This window comes from Talpa europaea (genome assembly GCF_964194135.1).
Source record: "Talpa europaea genome assembly, chromosome: 4".
Classification (NCBI taxonomy): domain Eukaryota; kingdom Metazoa; phylum Chordata; class Mammalia; order Eulipotyphla; family Talpidae; genus Talpa; species Talpa europaea.
In genome coordinates this window covers 47,867,198-47,883,349 of record NC_140070.1, presented here as the reverse complement: position 1 = coordinate 47,883,349, position 16,152 = coordinate 47,867,198, and the positions used below count along the sequence as shown (strand labels likewise).

Below are 16,152 nucleotides of genomic sequence, written 5' to 3'. Positions count from 1 at the left end.
AGTGAATACCAAAAATATTGAACACTTAATTATTCTCTGAATGACCTAACTCCCTGCTAGGATGTTTACTCTTTGAGAATATACATGGTGTCTGAAAGTTATCTCACTTAACACTTTGTAAAATGTTAAGAAAACATGAAAAATTCAATATATATATCACTTAATTATTTCAATGTGCTACTATGCTCCCTTACCTTACTAACAGCTGGTATGTGTTACAGGAATGACTAATAGTTTTAATATCAGCCTAAGTGAATCTTACTGAGCATTCCATAGCTCAATAGACATTGAATGTTTGGGATTATCAGTTTTGCAGCCCCTTACATTAGGATAACTAGGAAATAACCTATGTGATTTGATTCTCAACAATTAATTTTTTTCTATGAATTTCTTAGTTAACCAATTTAGCTCTGTTTTATTTCTTATGGGTCATTTTTCTAGGATGCTATGATTCATGCTTGTGAATTTGAATGTGTCTTACAGGAGGATTTGTTGGTATTGAGGAAAACAGTGAAATCCTTTCTGGCTGTTTGCCAACAGTGCCTGTCTAATGTTAATACTCCAGTAAAGGAACAGGTAAGAAATTATCAGTTAAAAGCGCTCCATAAAAATAATTCAAATACTTTGAAGACCAGTAAGAAATACTTTTTTATGATACTTCTTATAATACAGGTGTATCTCTAGCAATTCAGCACACATCTCCAAATTCTGTCAACATGACCCCACTTAGATAGCTGCTCTTTGACCACTCTGGAGACCTAAGAATGTACACACTGGGGATGCAGTGCACCCAAGGAAAGACTTGTGCAGACTCAGGCAGGAGAATCAGGTCTATTATGGCAAGGAATCCCTGAGTCTCTGTAACTGGACAGTAGTATAGAAGTGCAAGTAGGCATAACCCATTAGTCCAGTAGACCCCTCCACCCTATTAAGAAACATCTTTATATAAAATGTGTCATTTCCATACTGGTTTTTATTATGATGTTGCTCTAAAATAAAATCTTGTTAGTCTAGTAAAGAGTACAGTAGTCGTTAATCTTTAATAGCTCCTCTTGCAAACAGGTTATCACTGGTCTCTTTTTAATTGAGATATCAGCATAGCTTAATAAAATTGTGTTAGGAGTCATAATTCAATGTCTTATGATTCATAAAGTAAGAACACACATGGTCTTCCCTAACCCTTATTTTCTAAATCTTCTCAACCCCACAAGTGCTAATAGTTATCAGCATATGGACTTTTAAACTAGAAATTCAGTGTTTATATGTCCCCGCTTTTTAATGGTATCCAAAACTGTGCCCCTGGATTAAAAAAATTTTTCAAGTCAATACCTCTCAACTAGCTGTTTTGAATTAATACAACCAAATAAAAGAAATAGATTGGGGGAAAGAGAAGTTTAACTGTGACTAGAGGAAGGACGTTCCCCTCTTTTCAAGTATTTTGTGGTTGTATAGTCACAGGATAAAATACCATAATTCTTGCTTGGAGTAGACTAGTTAGTATACAGCCATCTCTAAATACATGCCAAAATTGTGTTTTCCCATAGAAATAAATTGGGAATGATGGGGGGGGATGGGAATTAGATTCTATTGAAGTATCAAATCTCAATTATCCCACAACAAAATCTTTTGGTTACAATAGACAGTGACACTGGTTTATGTCATACCATCCACTAAATAGGGCAAATTTGGCAATCTAACTAATAATACTTCCTGTTCGGAGAAATGTATTGAAAGGGTCCCTTGTGTGTTAAATTGTTGGGAGGCTTTTACAGAGTGGCTTTTTATGTGAATGGTCCTGAATTAAATTTTAAGCTCACTGTTAGAGATTTTGTTTTTAGATTAGATTTTTAAAGAAGAATTAAAAACAGTAGCTAACAGATTCAGAGCACTTTATTATAATGGTGAATTACATAGTTGTAAGATTTGTGTTATTTGATTAAGAAGTATGTTTGATTTCTACTTTGTCATAATATCAATTTTGTATTTTCAGGTTGGATTTAACTTTTCTTTCAAAAGTTCAAGTCAAAATCTTTTAACTGGTAGTTTTGGCTTAGTACAATCCAAGTTAAAAAACTAGATTGTATGTGAGGGATTGGAATCCTTAAGTGTTATTTGTGTTGAATGCAAAAAAAAAAAAATTTTTTTTTTCAGTTTAGAAATTAAAACTGAGGACTTAGAATTTAAATACTTGATATTTCTATCATGACAATATTATTGAACTATGTTTACTTTGTTTTCAGTAGCATTGATTTGTAGTTTATTTGTATTATAATTTACTGATGAATTCCCTTTGCTTTCTAGGCTTTCATGTTACTCTGTGATCTTTTAATGATTTTTAGCCACCAGTTAATGACAGGTGGCAGGGAGGGCCTTCAGCCTTTGGTGTTTAATCCAGATACTGGACTCCAGTCTGAACTCCTCAGTTTTGTGATGGATCACGTTTTCATTGACCAAGATGAGGAGAACCAAAGCATGGGTACTTATAGCTATCATATTGTCAAAAATGATGACTTTTTTTTTAATCAATCCCAGAAGATACAAGGAACAAATTCTAATTCAGTTCTTAAAATTAGTACTAGAATTTCTTTCTTTTAAGTTAATAGTAATACATTCATGTAATTCAGAAACCAGTAAGAATGAAAATGTACGTAGTGAAGTCCCTCTTCTTTAACATAGTACCTTAGAGATCGTTTCCTACCACTACGTGCAGAGCTTCCTTGTTATTTTTCTAACAGCTGCACAGTATTTCAGTTTAGAGATAGCATACTTCATATTATCCATCGCATTATAAATCTCATATTACAAACTATGCTATTGTGAAACGTGTACATTTGTCATTTCCCTCATGTGCAAAATGTATATGTAGTATAGATATTGTTTCTGACTGAACACTAAGTTCACAATTTTATCTAAAGGAAAGCATCCAGGCTCCTTACTATCTTTGAGTGGTCATACATTATTTAAATTAACAAAAGATAGCTGAAAAATATCAAGTACCATAAGACTATTATGACACTTCACCAGTCAAAATTGTGCTGAGCCTACAGAATGTTATCTTAATAAAATTAGAAAAAAAAATGTGTTAGAATAGGTTATTTGTGAAATATAGTTTAAGCTTCTAAAATAAAATCTGTGGTGTATTTGATCCACAGATTTATTTGATGCTATTGGAATGTTCTTAACAAAACATTTTAGAAAATACTAGAATATGATACAAAGTATTTTATTTAGAGTCCATATTAATCTCAGGGTATAAAATTCACCTCCTCCTTGTATTAATTAAAGAGATTTCCAGCTACTGAAAGTATTGATGCTTTGCAACTGGGCCAACTAGTAGAAAGAAAAGAGAAAGTTGAAAGTAAATTGTTCTATTAATGTATATATGTGAAAAAGGGAAGAACAAATACTGTCCCTGAATGAGGACAAGCCAAGGCATTAAGGGGTCAGTACAGAGCCTGAAACAGATATGTTACCTTTTATCATAGGGTGCTTTGTGGAGACATTTCTGTTAGATTAGAAGCCAGTGAGGCCTGAGAATTAAAAAATTGAAGAAGAAACACTACTCATTTTGAAAGTAATTACACTTTTTTTAAATTTACATGTGCCTACTATGATTTGCAGAATATATTTTCTCAGCTAATCACATAACCATGTTTAAAACAAATGCTGAAAATTAACTCCTCCATATATGTATTATTCCCCATATATTTTTCTAAAAGAATTTCCCTGTGTCATAAAACTTTCTTGAAATTTTTCTCTCTGTTGAGAATATTATTAGCATATAGGATTATTGAAATAAGACAGTATTTTAAAGGTAAATGGATAATAATATGACAGAAGTATGAGGAAAAAACGCTATAGTTTGCTTATCTTATTTAGTCTTTGCTGTGACAATCTCAGAAGTTAGGAAACTTAATGCCTAGTAAGTGTTTAATATAAATGTGTTATTAAATGTATCACACTAAAAAAATAACTCCAATAACAACTTTCAATCCCATCTTTAACTGAATTTGTACCAATCTATAGTTATGATGTGAGCTGGTTTTCAATTATATAGATTATATACCTTGTTTTACCTTGTATAAAGTGCTAAAGTTCATAACCAATATATTTTCTTTGGTTAGAGGGTGATGAGGAAGATGAAGCTAATAAAATCGAGGCCTTGCATAAAAGAAGGAATCTACTTGCTGCTTTCAGCAAACTTATCATTTATGATATTGTTGATATGCATGCAGCTGCAGATATCTTTAAACACTACATGAAGGTATAGTTTCGTATTCTTTTTTTCCCCTTCCATCTTAGTGGCAGAGAAATTTGCAATTAAAAATGGAAGAATTATGATAGAATCTAAATTGATAGCATTTATCTTTGTTTTATGGTTTTCTGGTTATATTAAGGTTTCTTTCCATTATATGTAGTATTAGCTTTTTATCATTGTACCATTATATCCATTTCATAAAGTAGGAGTTCTTCACATTTATGTGAAAAAATGCCCTTTTTTTCATGGTTAGCATGGAAGTCAGTCACTCTTCTTTGTGATATCTGTTCAGATATTTTTATAAATATGTCTAGTATGAACCATGCTGCTTGCCAGTTATAAGTTATAAAATTTTGCTCTGGAGTGATCTAAAGGTTGAAGTAATCAATTAACGAGTAAGTTACAAGGGCCTTCCTGGTGGTACAATAGGGGAACCCGCAATGCGGGTTCGATTCCTGGCCAACCAGTTAGATTCCCACATGGCGCAGCAGACCTCTCCTGTCTCACACACTGCTCCCCTCAGCAGAATATTTTGGTTCTGCTCCCTGCTCTGTCTCTGGTGAATCCTCTCACCCTCCCACGCCTCTGGCCTGTATCCCAGTGCTTGTGCAGATAAATAAATTTTAAAAAAAAAAAAAGAAAAAGAACACGTAAGTTACATTATTGTGTCACTAGTAGAGGTTTGTATTAGGGGATTCTCAACAATACAACTCTTAAGAAATATGAGGGTTAATGAAAATTGCTTAGAAGTGACTTCTGAACTAAGTCTGAGATGATAAGCCTAATTTAGTGTAGTAAAGGAAGACTGAGACTTTTAGGTATATTGACATTCGTATACAAAGACACAAAGGAATATGAATTATTGAGGGGAAAATGCAAGTAATTGTATATAGCAACATAGATTGCTTGTGAGGCCAGATTTAAAAAGTGACAGATTAGAGAATTTTGTGTGAGAAGTTAGGATTTTTTTCCTGAGGGAGCTAAGGAATGTTGAAAGGTTTTTAAAATCCATTATTCATACGGATTTTGATGGGTAGTCACCCTCCTGGCTCTTCTCCTTTTCATAAACTCCACTTTGTTCCTGACCCTCAGAAACCTCTATTATATTGCTTGACATGCGTAGAACGCTTCTCAGATTATATGATTTGGCCTTGTTCTCATATCAGAAAGTGTTTTATTTTGCCCATATTCAGAATATTGTGGTGCCCTTGATCAGCTTGTTTCTTTATTCATGTTTAGATATGATCCAGTTCTAATTGTGGCATAGTATTTAATTCATCCTATTTTGCTGAATAACTGCCATGTGATAAGTACTGTGCTGGTAGCTAGACATTTAAAGATGATGTTGGCACTCAGGAGCTTACAGATAAATTAAGAGAAACTGAGATTAAATATATTAAAATGTAATGTGCTAATAATGAATGGTTGCCTATATTCTGTGCCATTTATCTTTGAGACACTGTTCTAAGCTCTTATGTTAACTTGTTGGTAACAGTAACCTTGTGAGGTACTTATAGCTTTATAGGTACATCTTGCTTTATAGGTCAGGAAATTAAAAATTCGCAGAGGTGAAGAACTTTTCCTACATCACACAGCTATTAAAGTAGAAAAAAATGACTTGATTTTAGGTTTGTCTAGCTTCAAAGCTTAGCTCATTCCACTGGACCATAAAGTCTCAGCATGATTACTGTAGTAATAGATGTACAAATTAGAAAGCTACCACCACAGCCTCAGGGACTTCAGAGGATCTAGAAAAAATATCCTAAAGTAATTTCTAAATAGGATTTGGGTGGTTGAAGAAGAGCTTACCCTGGTTTTTCCTTGTCATCCCTTAATACTGGATTGGTTTCAAGAAGTGATCTTTACCCAAAACTTTTATTGTTCTTGACAATTGTTGCATACCTCTGCTTATTAAAGGTTTTTTGTTGTTGTTGTTGAGTATTCTAGTAACTGTTTGCTTCTCTTTTATATCCTTGTGATTTTTTTTTTTTGCCCCACTTCTCTGTGTGATCATTATAAATCTGAGTTTTTGAGATTTGCCTGTTGAACCACCTCAGTCTGAATATTTCTTTTCTCCTGCTTTGAAAAATTATTTGCACTGAAGTGATTATTCATAATCCTTTTCCCTGTTTTTTGCACCTCATATAGAAATATACCCATCTGTTTCAAGATTATAAAAATTCATTAGGTTTTTCCTAGGGAATAACATCCTGAATTAATTGTTACAAATAAAGCTTTTCCTAATTACTCACAAGGAAAATTCCTTAAATCCTGAGCAAAAAACTGAATTACAGAGAAACCAGTAAATTTTTCCCAATTGCTATTAAATATATCGGTGTTTGTTTTTTATATTGTAGTAGTAAAGTTGAAACATGTTAGGAAGGAAATGAGATATAATATTATCTCATTTGTTGCATTTTAAATGGTGTCTGTTAAATCCATGTTCTAAAGAATAAGGAATTTTGCTCATTTAAATCACTTCTCTTTGAATTCCCAGCTTTTTAGTTTTATTATTTGTTATTTCATAAACTTGGATATCAAATGTTTATTCCTTTAACTTTAGCCAATATCTTGTAACTGTCATTGTGTAAAAGTGAAATTAAACATCTCTTTAATTACTTACCCATTTCTTTCACCAAACCAGTCTTTATCTAATGATGTTTCAATAATTTTAAAGCTGTTCCTTTTTCTCACAGTATTACAATGACTACGGTGATATTATTAAAGAAACACTGAGTAAAACCAGGCAGATTGATAAAATTCAGTGTGCCAAGACTCTCATTCTCAGTTTACAGCAGGTAAGAAATTTAAGAGGAAAGAGATACAAGGTCGATTTATTAATATTGAGACTTTTATGCGCTCAGTATGTAGTGGGTGTCTTATCTAATATAAATCAGATCATTATACACAATACATTACTATGGATACTTTCTGACACAGACATGGATCATATATCTTTTTCTGGAAGATAATCCTATAGTTTACATTAGAAATAGCTGAAACCCTATGCTTAGACCATATGAAGTGCCAAATTAGGTATTTAAAAATAATCATTTAAGGGCCTCCCTGGTGGCACAAGGGGTTGTTAAGCACCGCGCTGTGAAGCAGTCTGCAGCCTTTGCAGCACAAGTTTGATCCCCAGCCAGCCAGGGAGCAAACCACATGGCACAGCAGACTTCTCCTGACTCACCCACTGCTCCCTTCAGCAGTGTATTTCAGTCAGTCTGCCTGTTCTGTTCCCTACTCTGTCTCTGGTGAATCCTCTCACCCCCCGCATCTCTGGCCTGTACCCCAGCTCTTGTATGCAAAAATAAATAAATCTTTTTTAAAAATCATTTAAAAAGAAAAATGTAAAAATATACTTGAGAGACAGGCAAGTCGTATCCAACCAAGAAAATATGTGACATATAGTACATAAATAAGATTCTTGGTAAATCCCTAGTGATTAATACAGAGAATGGGGTGCAGGGTACCTTGAGAGAGAGAGAGAGAGAGAGAGAGTTTGTGTGTGTGTGTGCGTGCGCGCGCGCACATGTGTGTATATAGTTCAGACCAGTCTGTTGCTGAAGAGAAAACTAAAAAGGCAGACAACATAAGAGCTGTGTCAATGAAATGGTGTGATTAAGAGTGAATTGGGAGATTGGTAAGTGAGAAGGTGAAGAAAACAAATGTCAACAGTACTTTCAGAATCTTTACCATAAAGAGAATAAAAAAAGGGGGGGTTGGTAATTGGCAGAGGAGATAGTTGAGGTGTAGTGTTTCTTTGTTTTTGCTTGTTTAAGATGCATGCATCTTGGGCCTCCCCTTGTGGTGCAGGTGGTTGAGCTCTGCGCTGTGAAGCTATCCGCAACCTCTGCAGGGCCGGTTGATCCTGGCCGGCCAGCAAGGGTCCCACATGACGCAGCAGACCTCTCCTGTCTGGCCCGCTGCTCCCCTCAGCAGTGTATTTTGTCAGTCTGCCTGTTCTGCTCCCCACTCTGTCTCTGGTGAATCCTCTCACCCTCCCATGCATCTAGCCTGTACCCCAGTTCTTGTATAAATAAATAAACCTTAAAAAAAAAAAAAAGATGAATGCATCTTGTAGAGAGGGACTAGATAATGATGCAGTAGAAAACAGTAAGCATAGGTACAAAACCTTGAAGAGGTAAACGAGAGCATATATAAGTAGGGAGTGGTTTTAGATGAAAACGTGGACTATTCTATCAAAAAAGCAGATGGGAATTAAGTTTTTAGCTTTGGTAGTAGAATAATTGCCTCACTATTATTTAGTACTCCAGAGTTTTGTTTTTGCCATTTTTTTGACACAATTTTTGTAATGTTTGTGAATTTATAAACCCTTCCAGCATAATAACTTTTTTTCTCCTATGAAAGCTTGTTTTTATTTTATTTTTCATTTTTTGACTTTCGCATTTTCTGTCCAGGTCAACAACCTTGGTTCCGGTTTATTTTCTATATATATTTTACACCGTTCTTCCTTTTTGTACAATGTATGCTTTTTCCTTTCAGGTGTATTCCCCGCAAAATTCCCATCACCAAATCATCCATTCACCATCACCATAGTCCCCTGTGCAAGAACACATTCTCTCCCATTTTGATCCCTTTCCCTCTCCCTCCTCTGCAGAGTGTCTCTGATAAACAGTTGACTGTTCAGTTTTTTAACTTAAAATTATTTTTTTCTTGGTCCCTTATTTGGTTCCCCTACATTCCTCCTATAAGTGAAACTATCCAATATTTTTCTTTTTCCTTCCTGCTTATTTCACTGAGCATAATCCCTTCCAGCTCCATCCATATTGGTGCGAATGGCATGAATTTATCTTTTTTGATTGCAGAATAGTATTCCATTGTGTATATATACACCACATCTTCTTGATCCAGTCATCTATTTTTAGGCATTTGGGTTGTTCCATATCTTACTTATTGTAAATAGTGCTGCAATAAACATAGGGGTGCAGGTGTCCTTATAATTAATGTGCTTGTGTCCTTTGGGTAGATTCCTAGGAGTAGAATTACACAGAATAAGAACTTTTTTGCATAGGTTGATAATCGGTGGGAAAAATCATGACCCCTTATAGTCAAGTAACTTCTTCACACATTCTTGTCTAAGATACAATAAATGACAGAGCAAAGTTCCGAAACCTATATTTCACATATTGCTACTCGTGTGAAAACAACATAAAGAATACATAAATGTTTCTATAAACATAATTCCTTTTCCCACACAAAATATGTTAAGAAGAAATGAGTTCCTGTTTGCTGTTAGTCACACAACTACCATGAAAATGTACTCAAGAAATAAATAATAGTAATCTGACAGTGTTGATATAGTTCAATGCAAGGAGGGAAATGCCTATTTTACCATATATCTTATTTTTTTAATTATATATATTATAACAGTAAATATTTCTTACCTGTAAGCTTTTCTTTCTTTTTTCTCTCAATAGTTGTTTAATGAACTTGTTCAAGAGCAAGGTCCCAACTTAGATAGAACATCTGCCCATGTTAGTGGTATTAAGGAATTGGCACGTCGGTTTGCCCTTACGTTTGGACTGGACCAGATCAAGACACGAGAAGCTGTCGCCACACTTCACAAGTGAGTAATCTAACTAAACACTTTTTATCATATAGAATCTAGTTTATTAGAATTTAATTGAAGTAACTGTCTTGACCCAATTTTAAAGTGACAAATAATAAATTTCTCACAAGCACTTTAGAAGTTGTCTAGTCTAGTGATTCTTAACTAGGAAGGCATTTTTAATTTGAAAAAAACTTAAACTGCCCATTTTTTCATCTTATAAAGTATAGGAGGTAAAATTTAATGAAATATTGTTGTTTGATCTGTTGGTGAGAAAATATGGGAGTCATGGATTTAAAAATACTGCAATAGTGATTCATTCACCTTCATTTCATAATTGAAAACTGAAAGAAAGAAAACCCTTAAGTATCTTACAAAACTCACATAGTTGCTTTGTACATATCTGTAACCAACTAAAAGATGTATGTAGCTGTTTAGCTTTGTGACTTTTTTTGGGGGGGGTGAAAAGATGTGACATATTTTTCTGCTATAAATAATAAAATTAAATATTAAGCAAATATAATCTCAATTAATGTTATTTTACTCTTATTTTACTACCTTCAGTGATACTTCTGCTATTCTTCACAACTGTTTATGAAATCCTAATCCACTGAGGGAACTATAGCAGCTCTCTGGAAAAAATAAGATGATATTTTCTTTTACTTACAGGGATGGCATAGAATTTGCCTTTAAATACCAGAATCAAAAAGGACAAGAATATCCTCCTCCTAACCTGGCTTTCCTGGAAGTACTAAGTGAATTTTCTTCTAAGCTGCTTCGACAGGACAAAAAGACTGTGTAAGTTGCATGTTCCAGGAGCAATGGCTTTTATCATGACATCATTATAAATTTTGGGAAACATTTTTTTTATCAACTAGATATAATCACTCTTGATAAGTTAAGTTAGGCTCTTATAATTTACTAAAAGAATCAGTAGTTTTCTTTGAAGCTTTTATATAGTTTCTTTCACTACTCACCTTTCAGTGCCCTAAAATTTGCAAGATCAAGCAAATGATTTATTGTGCAGTTCAAACATGTGTAAACATTGGCTGAGACATTGTGTGATCCTCTCTCTTTTCCTTTTATATATTTATTATTATATATATTTTAAGTATTTCCTTTTTGCTCTCAGGGAGCATTTCCTAGTGAAGAATTCAAGTATTTTGCTCCCTGCTCTGCATATATTTTAGGTCTCACTATTTTTTTCCCCACCACTGTGCCTTATATCCCCTGGTCTTTCCCTCCCCACTCCCTCTTTAGATGTCCCCTGGTTTTGGAAAGTATTTTATATTATTGAATTGTCTCTATATCCAGTGTGTGTTTTTATTATTTTTTTAAAGATTTTTATTTATTTATACAAGAACCGGGGTACAGGCCAGATGTGCAGGAGGGTGAGAAGATTCGCCAGAGACAGAGCAGGGAACAGAATAGGCAAACTGACTGAAATACACTGCTGAGGGGAGCAGCGGGTGAGACAGGAGAGGTCTGCTACGCCATGTGGGCATCTCAGTGGCCGGCCAGGATTGAACCTGCTCTGCAGAGGCTGCAGACAGTCTCATAGTGCAGCGCTCAACCGCCTGCGCCACCAGGGGAGACCATGTTTTTATTATTCTGCCTTACTTTACTATACAGAATTCCCTCCATTTTATTGAAAATTTTTGCCTTTCATTCTTTCTTATGGCTATATATTTCTCCATGGTGTGGATATGTACCACATCTTTCTTTTTTTAAGATTTTTTTTTTTAATATACAATAGCTGGGGTACAAACCAGAGGCACAGGAGGGTGAGAGGATTCACCAGAGACAGAGCAGGGAGCAGAACAGGCAGACAGACTGAAAGCACTGCTGAGGGGAGCAGCAGGTGCAACAGGAGAGGTCTGCTGTGCATGTGGGTATCTCCCTGACCAGCTGGGAATCTAACCCATGCTGCAGAGGCTGTGGACAGCTTCACAGCACTGTGTTCTACCCATTGTGCCATTGGGGAGGTCCTGTACCACATCTTCTTGATCCACTTGTCCATCAGTGGACATTTAGGCTGCCTCTATGACTACTAGCTCTTGTAAATAATGCTGCATGAACTTGATGAACATAGATTTTTGCGTTGATGGTTTCATATTCTTTGGATATATGTCAAGAGTGCGATTGCTGGGTCATAAGGTATTTTCATTTTTAAATTTCTAAGGTAAATCCAGATTGTTTTCCATAATGGTTGCACCATTTTATATTCCCACCAACAGCATAATGGGGTTCCTCTTTCTTTGCAGCCTCTCCAACACTTGGAGGATTTTTTTAATTTGTGCCATTAGCATGGGCATGAGATAGTATCTCATTGTGATTTTCACCTCTCTGTCTCTTATTAGACATGACAATTAACATTTTTTTCATTTATCTTTTGATCTGGATATCCTTTTTAGTGAATTGTCTTCATATCTACTGCCCATTTATTTAATATATTTTTTAAGATATATTTATTTATTCATACAAGAACTGGGGTACAGGCCAGAGGTGTGGGGGATGAGAGGATTCACCAGAGAGAGAATGGGGAGCAGAATAGGTAGATCTACTGAAATACACTGCTGAGGGGAGCAGCGGGTGTGGGGGTCAGCTCCCTGGCTGGCCAGGGATCGAACTCAGTGCTGCAGAGGCTGTGGACAGCTTCTTAGTGCTGTGCTTAACCCCTGCCCACCAGGGAGGGCCTAGTTTTATTTTTTATTTGACTTGTTTTAAGATGATTTTCCCCATTTTCTATTTTTGATTATTGATAATTTAAAGAGAATGTATGTGCAATTCTCATTTTTTTGATGGAATAAGTTTTATTTAGAACAAACCATGAAGCTTTGAGTGGTACTAGATTTCAAATTCTATAAATTGATAGGAAGGTGAGTCCGTTATAATATGCTAACTGATCAGAAATTTGGAGACAGGTGAAGCTTATATGAATATGATTGATAGACTTAAGGAAAACTGTAGACTTCATGTTCATCAGAAAATATTTATTACTTATCTAACATGCTCAGTCTATAACTATTATTCTAATATGGCAAGATAGTGAATAATAAAAAAGTTTTGCCTACAAAGCTGTTCTGTAACAGGGAGACACAGATAAACATATAAACAAGAATTCCAGGCACCAAAAGAGGATAATAGGTTAGAGAATAAGCGGTGTTGAGTACTGGAGAGGATGGATTAGTTTGAAAAATCTTTTAATATATGCATTTACTGGTACACATTTTTTTGTGAGCACTGCTTTAGATACATCCCATAACTTTTGGTATCTCACATATTTATTATTCATCTCAAAGTACATATTTATTTTTTCTATAATCTAATGGTTGTATATCCTCCTGTATTGCCTTCTTTGATATTAACATTTTAATTCCTTCGAAAATCCTTATTTGTATTTTTCAGTCTTCTTTCTTACAGTACGCATCTTACCAAATTTTACTTTATATTTATTCTATGGAAATAGAAAAACTTTACTCCTACATGGTACCATTTCCTCACTCCCTTTTTTGTGCTAGCTATGCATACTGTATCTAAATGTGTTGCAAACATTAAATTATTATCATTATTACTTGATATAATAGGTCTTTTAAATAAGATGAGAGAAGGGATCCAAGTATGTATTTATAGAATTGTTATATTAACATTATTTTTTAAAGATTTTATTTATTTATGCATACAGGAACTGGGGTACAGGCCAGAGGTGTGGTAGGTGAGAGGATTCAGCAGATACAGAGCAGGGAACTGAACAGGCAGATAGACTGAAGTACACTGCTAAGGGGAGCAGTGAGCAAGTCAGGAGAGGTCTGCGCCTTGTGGGTATCTCCCTGGCTGGCTGGGGTTCGAACTTGCTCTGCAGAGGCTGCAGACAGCTTCATAGTGCTGCACTCAGCCCCTTGTAACACCAGGGAGGCCCTTAACCTTATTATTTACCATATCTGGTTCTCTTTATTTCTTGTTGTGATTTGAAATGTCATTGGTATGGTTTCCTTGTTACAATACAGCTTTGTTCCCACCCACATTTTGTGTATTGTGAAATACATTACATTTCTATGTTATTGACCAAACAATACAGTGATACATATTGTTTTATAAATTGCCTTTTAAATCGGTTCAATGAAAGGATATGCAAATGTGATGTTATATTGTCTCTTAAATATACCTAGTAATTATCAGCATTCTGTTTTTCATCTAAATTCAGATTACTATGCTTTCATTTGCTTTCTGTCTGAAGATCTCCCTTTAGTATTTCCTGAAAAGCAGGTTAACAAGCAGCACATTTTCTTAGCTTTTCCTTTATTTAATCTTTAGCTTTGAAATATAATTATAAGCTAGGTAACTCTTCTTGTTTGATAGTATTTTTACTGGCAGCACAGAGACTATGTTATCCTGCTGTTTAGCAGCCTCCATTGTGTCTGATGAGAAGGCACAAACTAAACTTACTGGAGTTTACTTGTGTAATGAGTTACTTTTCTCTTACTGCTTTCAGGATGTTTTTTTATTCATCTTTGGATTTTCAACATTTTGCCTGTTTGTATTGTGGCTCTCTTTGAATTTATCTTGCTTAAAGTTTGTTGAGCTTTGAATATGTATACATAATTTTTTTTAAATCAAAGGTAGAATGTTTTAACTATTATTTTTTCAAGTTTTTGTTTCTTCTTCTCCTGACACTCTCATTACTCATGTGTCAGTTCACGTAATGATATTGAACATTTCTTTCAAACTTTTTTCAGTTCTTTCTCTCTGATCTTCAAAATGTATATATAATCTCTCAATATATCTTCAACATCACTGATTCTCTCTTCTAATAGCTCAAATGTACTACTGAGTACCTGTAGTGAATTTTTAATTTTTAAAATTGTACTTTTCAGTTGCAGAATTTCCATTTTGTTCTTGTTAAATTTTTAAAATCATTTCTATCTTTTATTCATTTTTCTCTTCCTGATAAGAGATTGTTGTTATACTTCTTACTCTTTAGAAATGATTTTCTTTAAGCATATTTATATTTGCTTTACATTCTTCATAGGCCATGTTGGACGTGTGTAGAATTCTAGACTAATAAGGTAGCATATGAATTTGTTTTATTATTTATTTTAACTCTATTTTTTAGACTCTTTTTATGTTCATAGCAATATTGAAGGGGGAAGTACAGAGAAGTCCCATATGCTTTCTATACTCTACATATGCACAGCTTCTTCCATTATTAACATCCACCACCAGAGTGGTACACTTGATACAATTGATAAACTAACCTCAACACATCATAAGTACTCAGAGTTCATAGTTAGCATTACAGTTCACTCTTGCTATACATTCTGGGGGTTTAGGAAAATGTATAATGATATATACACATTATGGTGTCATACAGAGTAGTTTGACTTTTCTAAAAATCCTCAATGTTCCATATATTTATCACTACTTCCTTCTTCCTCCCAGCCTATCAAGCACTAATCCTTTTACTTATTTCCATAGTTTTGCTTTTCCCAGAGTGTTACATAGTGGATTAGAATCATAGAATAGAGAACTTTGTCAGATCACCTTTTATTTAATAATAAAAGATTAGTAACTTGTTGTCTGGATGTACCACAGTTTATTTGTCCATCACCTACTCTTGGTTGTGTCCAACTTTTGGCAGTTAGGAAAAAACCTGCTATATAAACATCCCTGTGCAAGTTTTTTTGAGGATTCGTCTTGTAAGTTTTGGCAATTTGTATGTATCTAGGAATTTGATCTATTTCCTCATATTTTCAAAATTAACACAAAATTAATACAAACTAAATTTTCAAAACTTATAGTTAATAATATTCCTTTAAATTTCCATGGAATCTTACAGTAATATGCTCACTTTAATTTCTGATACCATGTTGTGTGTCCTCTTTCTTAGTTTACTTCACTAGAAACTTGTCAATTTTATTCATTTTTCAAGAAAAGAGCCAGTTCTTGCTTTTACCAATTTTTCTATTGAGTTCCGGTTTTCAGTTTCATGGACTTCTACTCTAGTTTTATTATTCTTCCATTTTAACTTGGTCACCTTTTTCCGGTTTATGAAAGTAGAAGGTACAGTTACAGTTTTTTATTTTTAGATCATTTTTTTCTAATATGTGCATTTAATGCTATAAATTTTCCTCCAAACACTACTTTTGTTGTATCCCACAAATTTTAGTAACTTGTGTTTTCATTTTGATTTAGTTCAAAATACTTTTAAATTTCTCTTTAGATTTTTTCTTTAACCCATGTGTTAGTATTACTTAATTGCCACGTATTTTGGGATTTTTCAGCTATGTCTCTGATAATTTCTAGCTTAATTCCATATGGTCTA

At 34.2% G+C, this 16,152-nt stretch overlaps 1 protein-coding gene across 1 annotated transcript in view; it reads left to right on the top strand.

Moving 5' to 3' along the window:
* Positions 1 to 16,152, top strand: part of STAG1 (STAG1 cohesin complex component) — a gene marked incomplete at both ends in the record, with an annotated part of 263,904 nt that overhangs the window by 234,357 nt on the left and 13,395 nt on the right. Inside the window, 6 exons of the mRNA XM_084232404.1 lie at positions 484 to 576; positions 2,302 to 2,476; positions 4,125 to 4,264; positions 6,955 to 7,056; positions 9,700 to 9,848; positions 10,500 to 10,628. Coding sequence (XP_084088530.1) covers positions 484 to 576; positions 2,302 to 2,476; positions 4,125 to 4,264; positions 6,955 to 7,056; positions 9,700 to 9,848; positions 10,500 to 10,628 — 788 coding nt within the window. The remainder of the gene's footprint in view (positions 1 to 483; positions 577 to 2,301; positions 2,477 to 4,124; positions 4,265 to 6,954; positions 7,057 to 9,699; positions 9,849 to 10,499; positions 10,629 to 16,152) is intronic.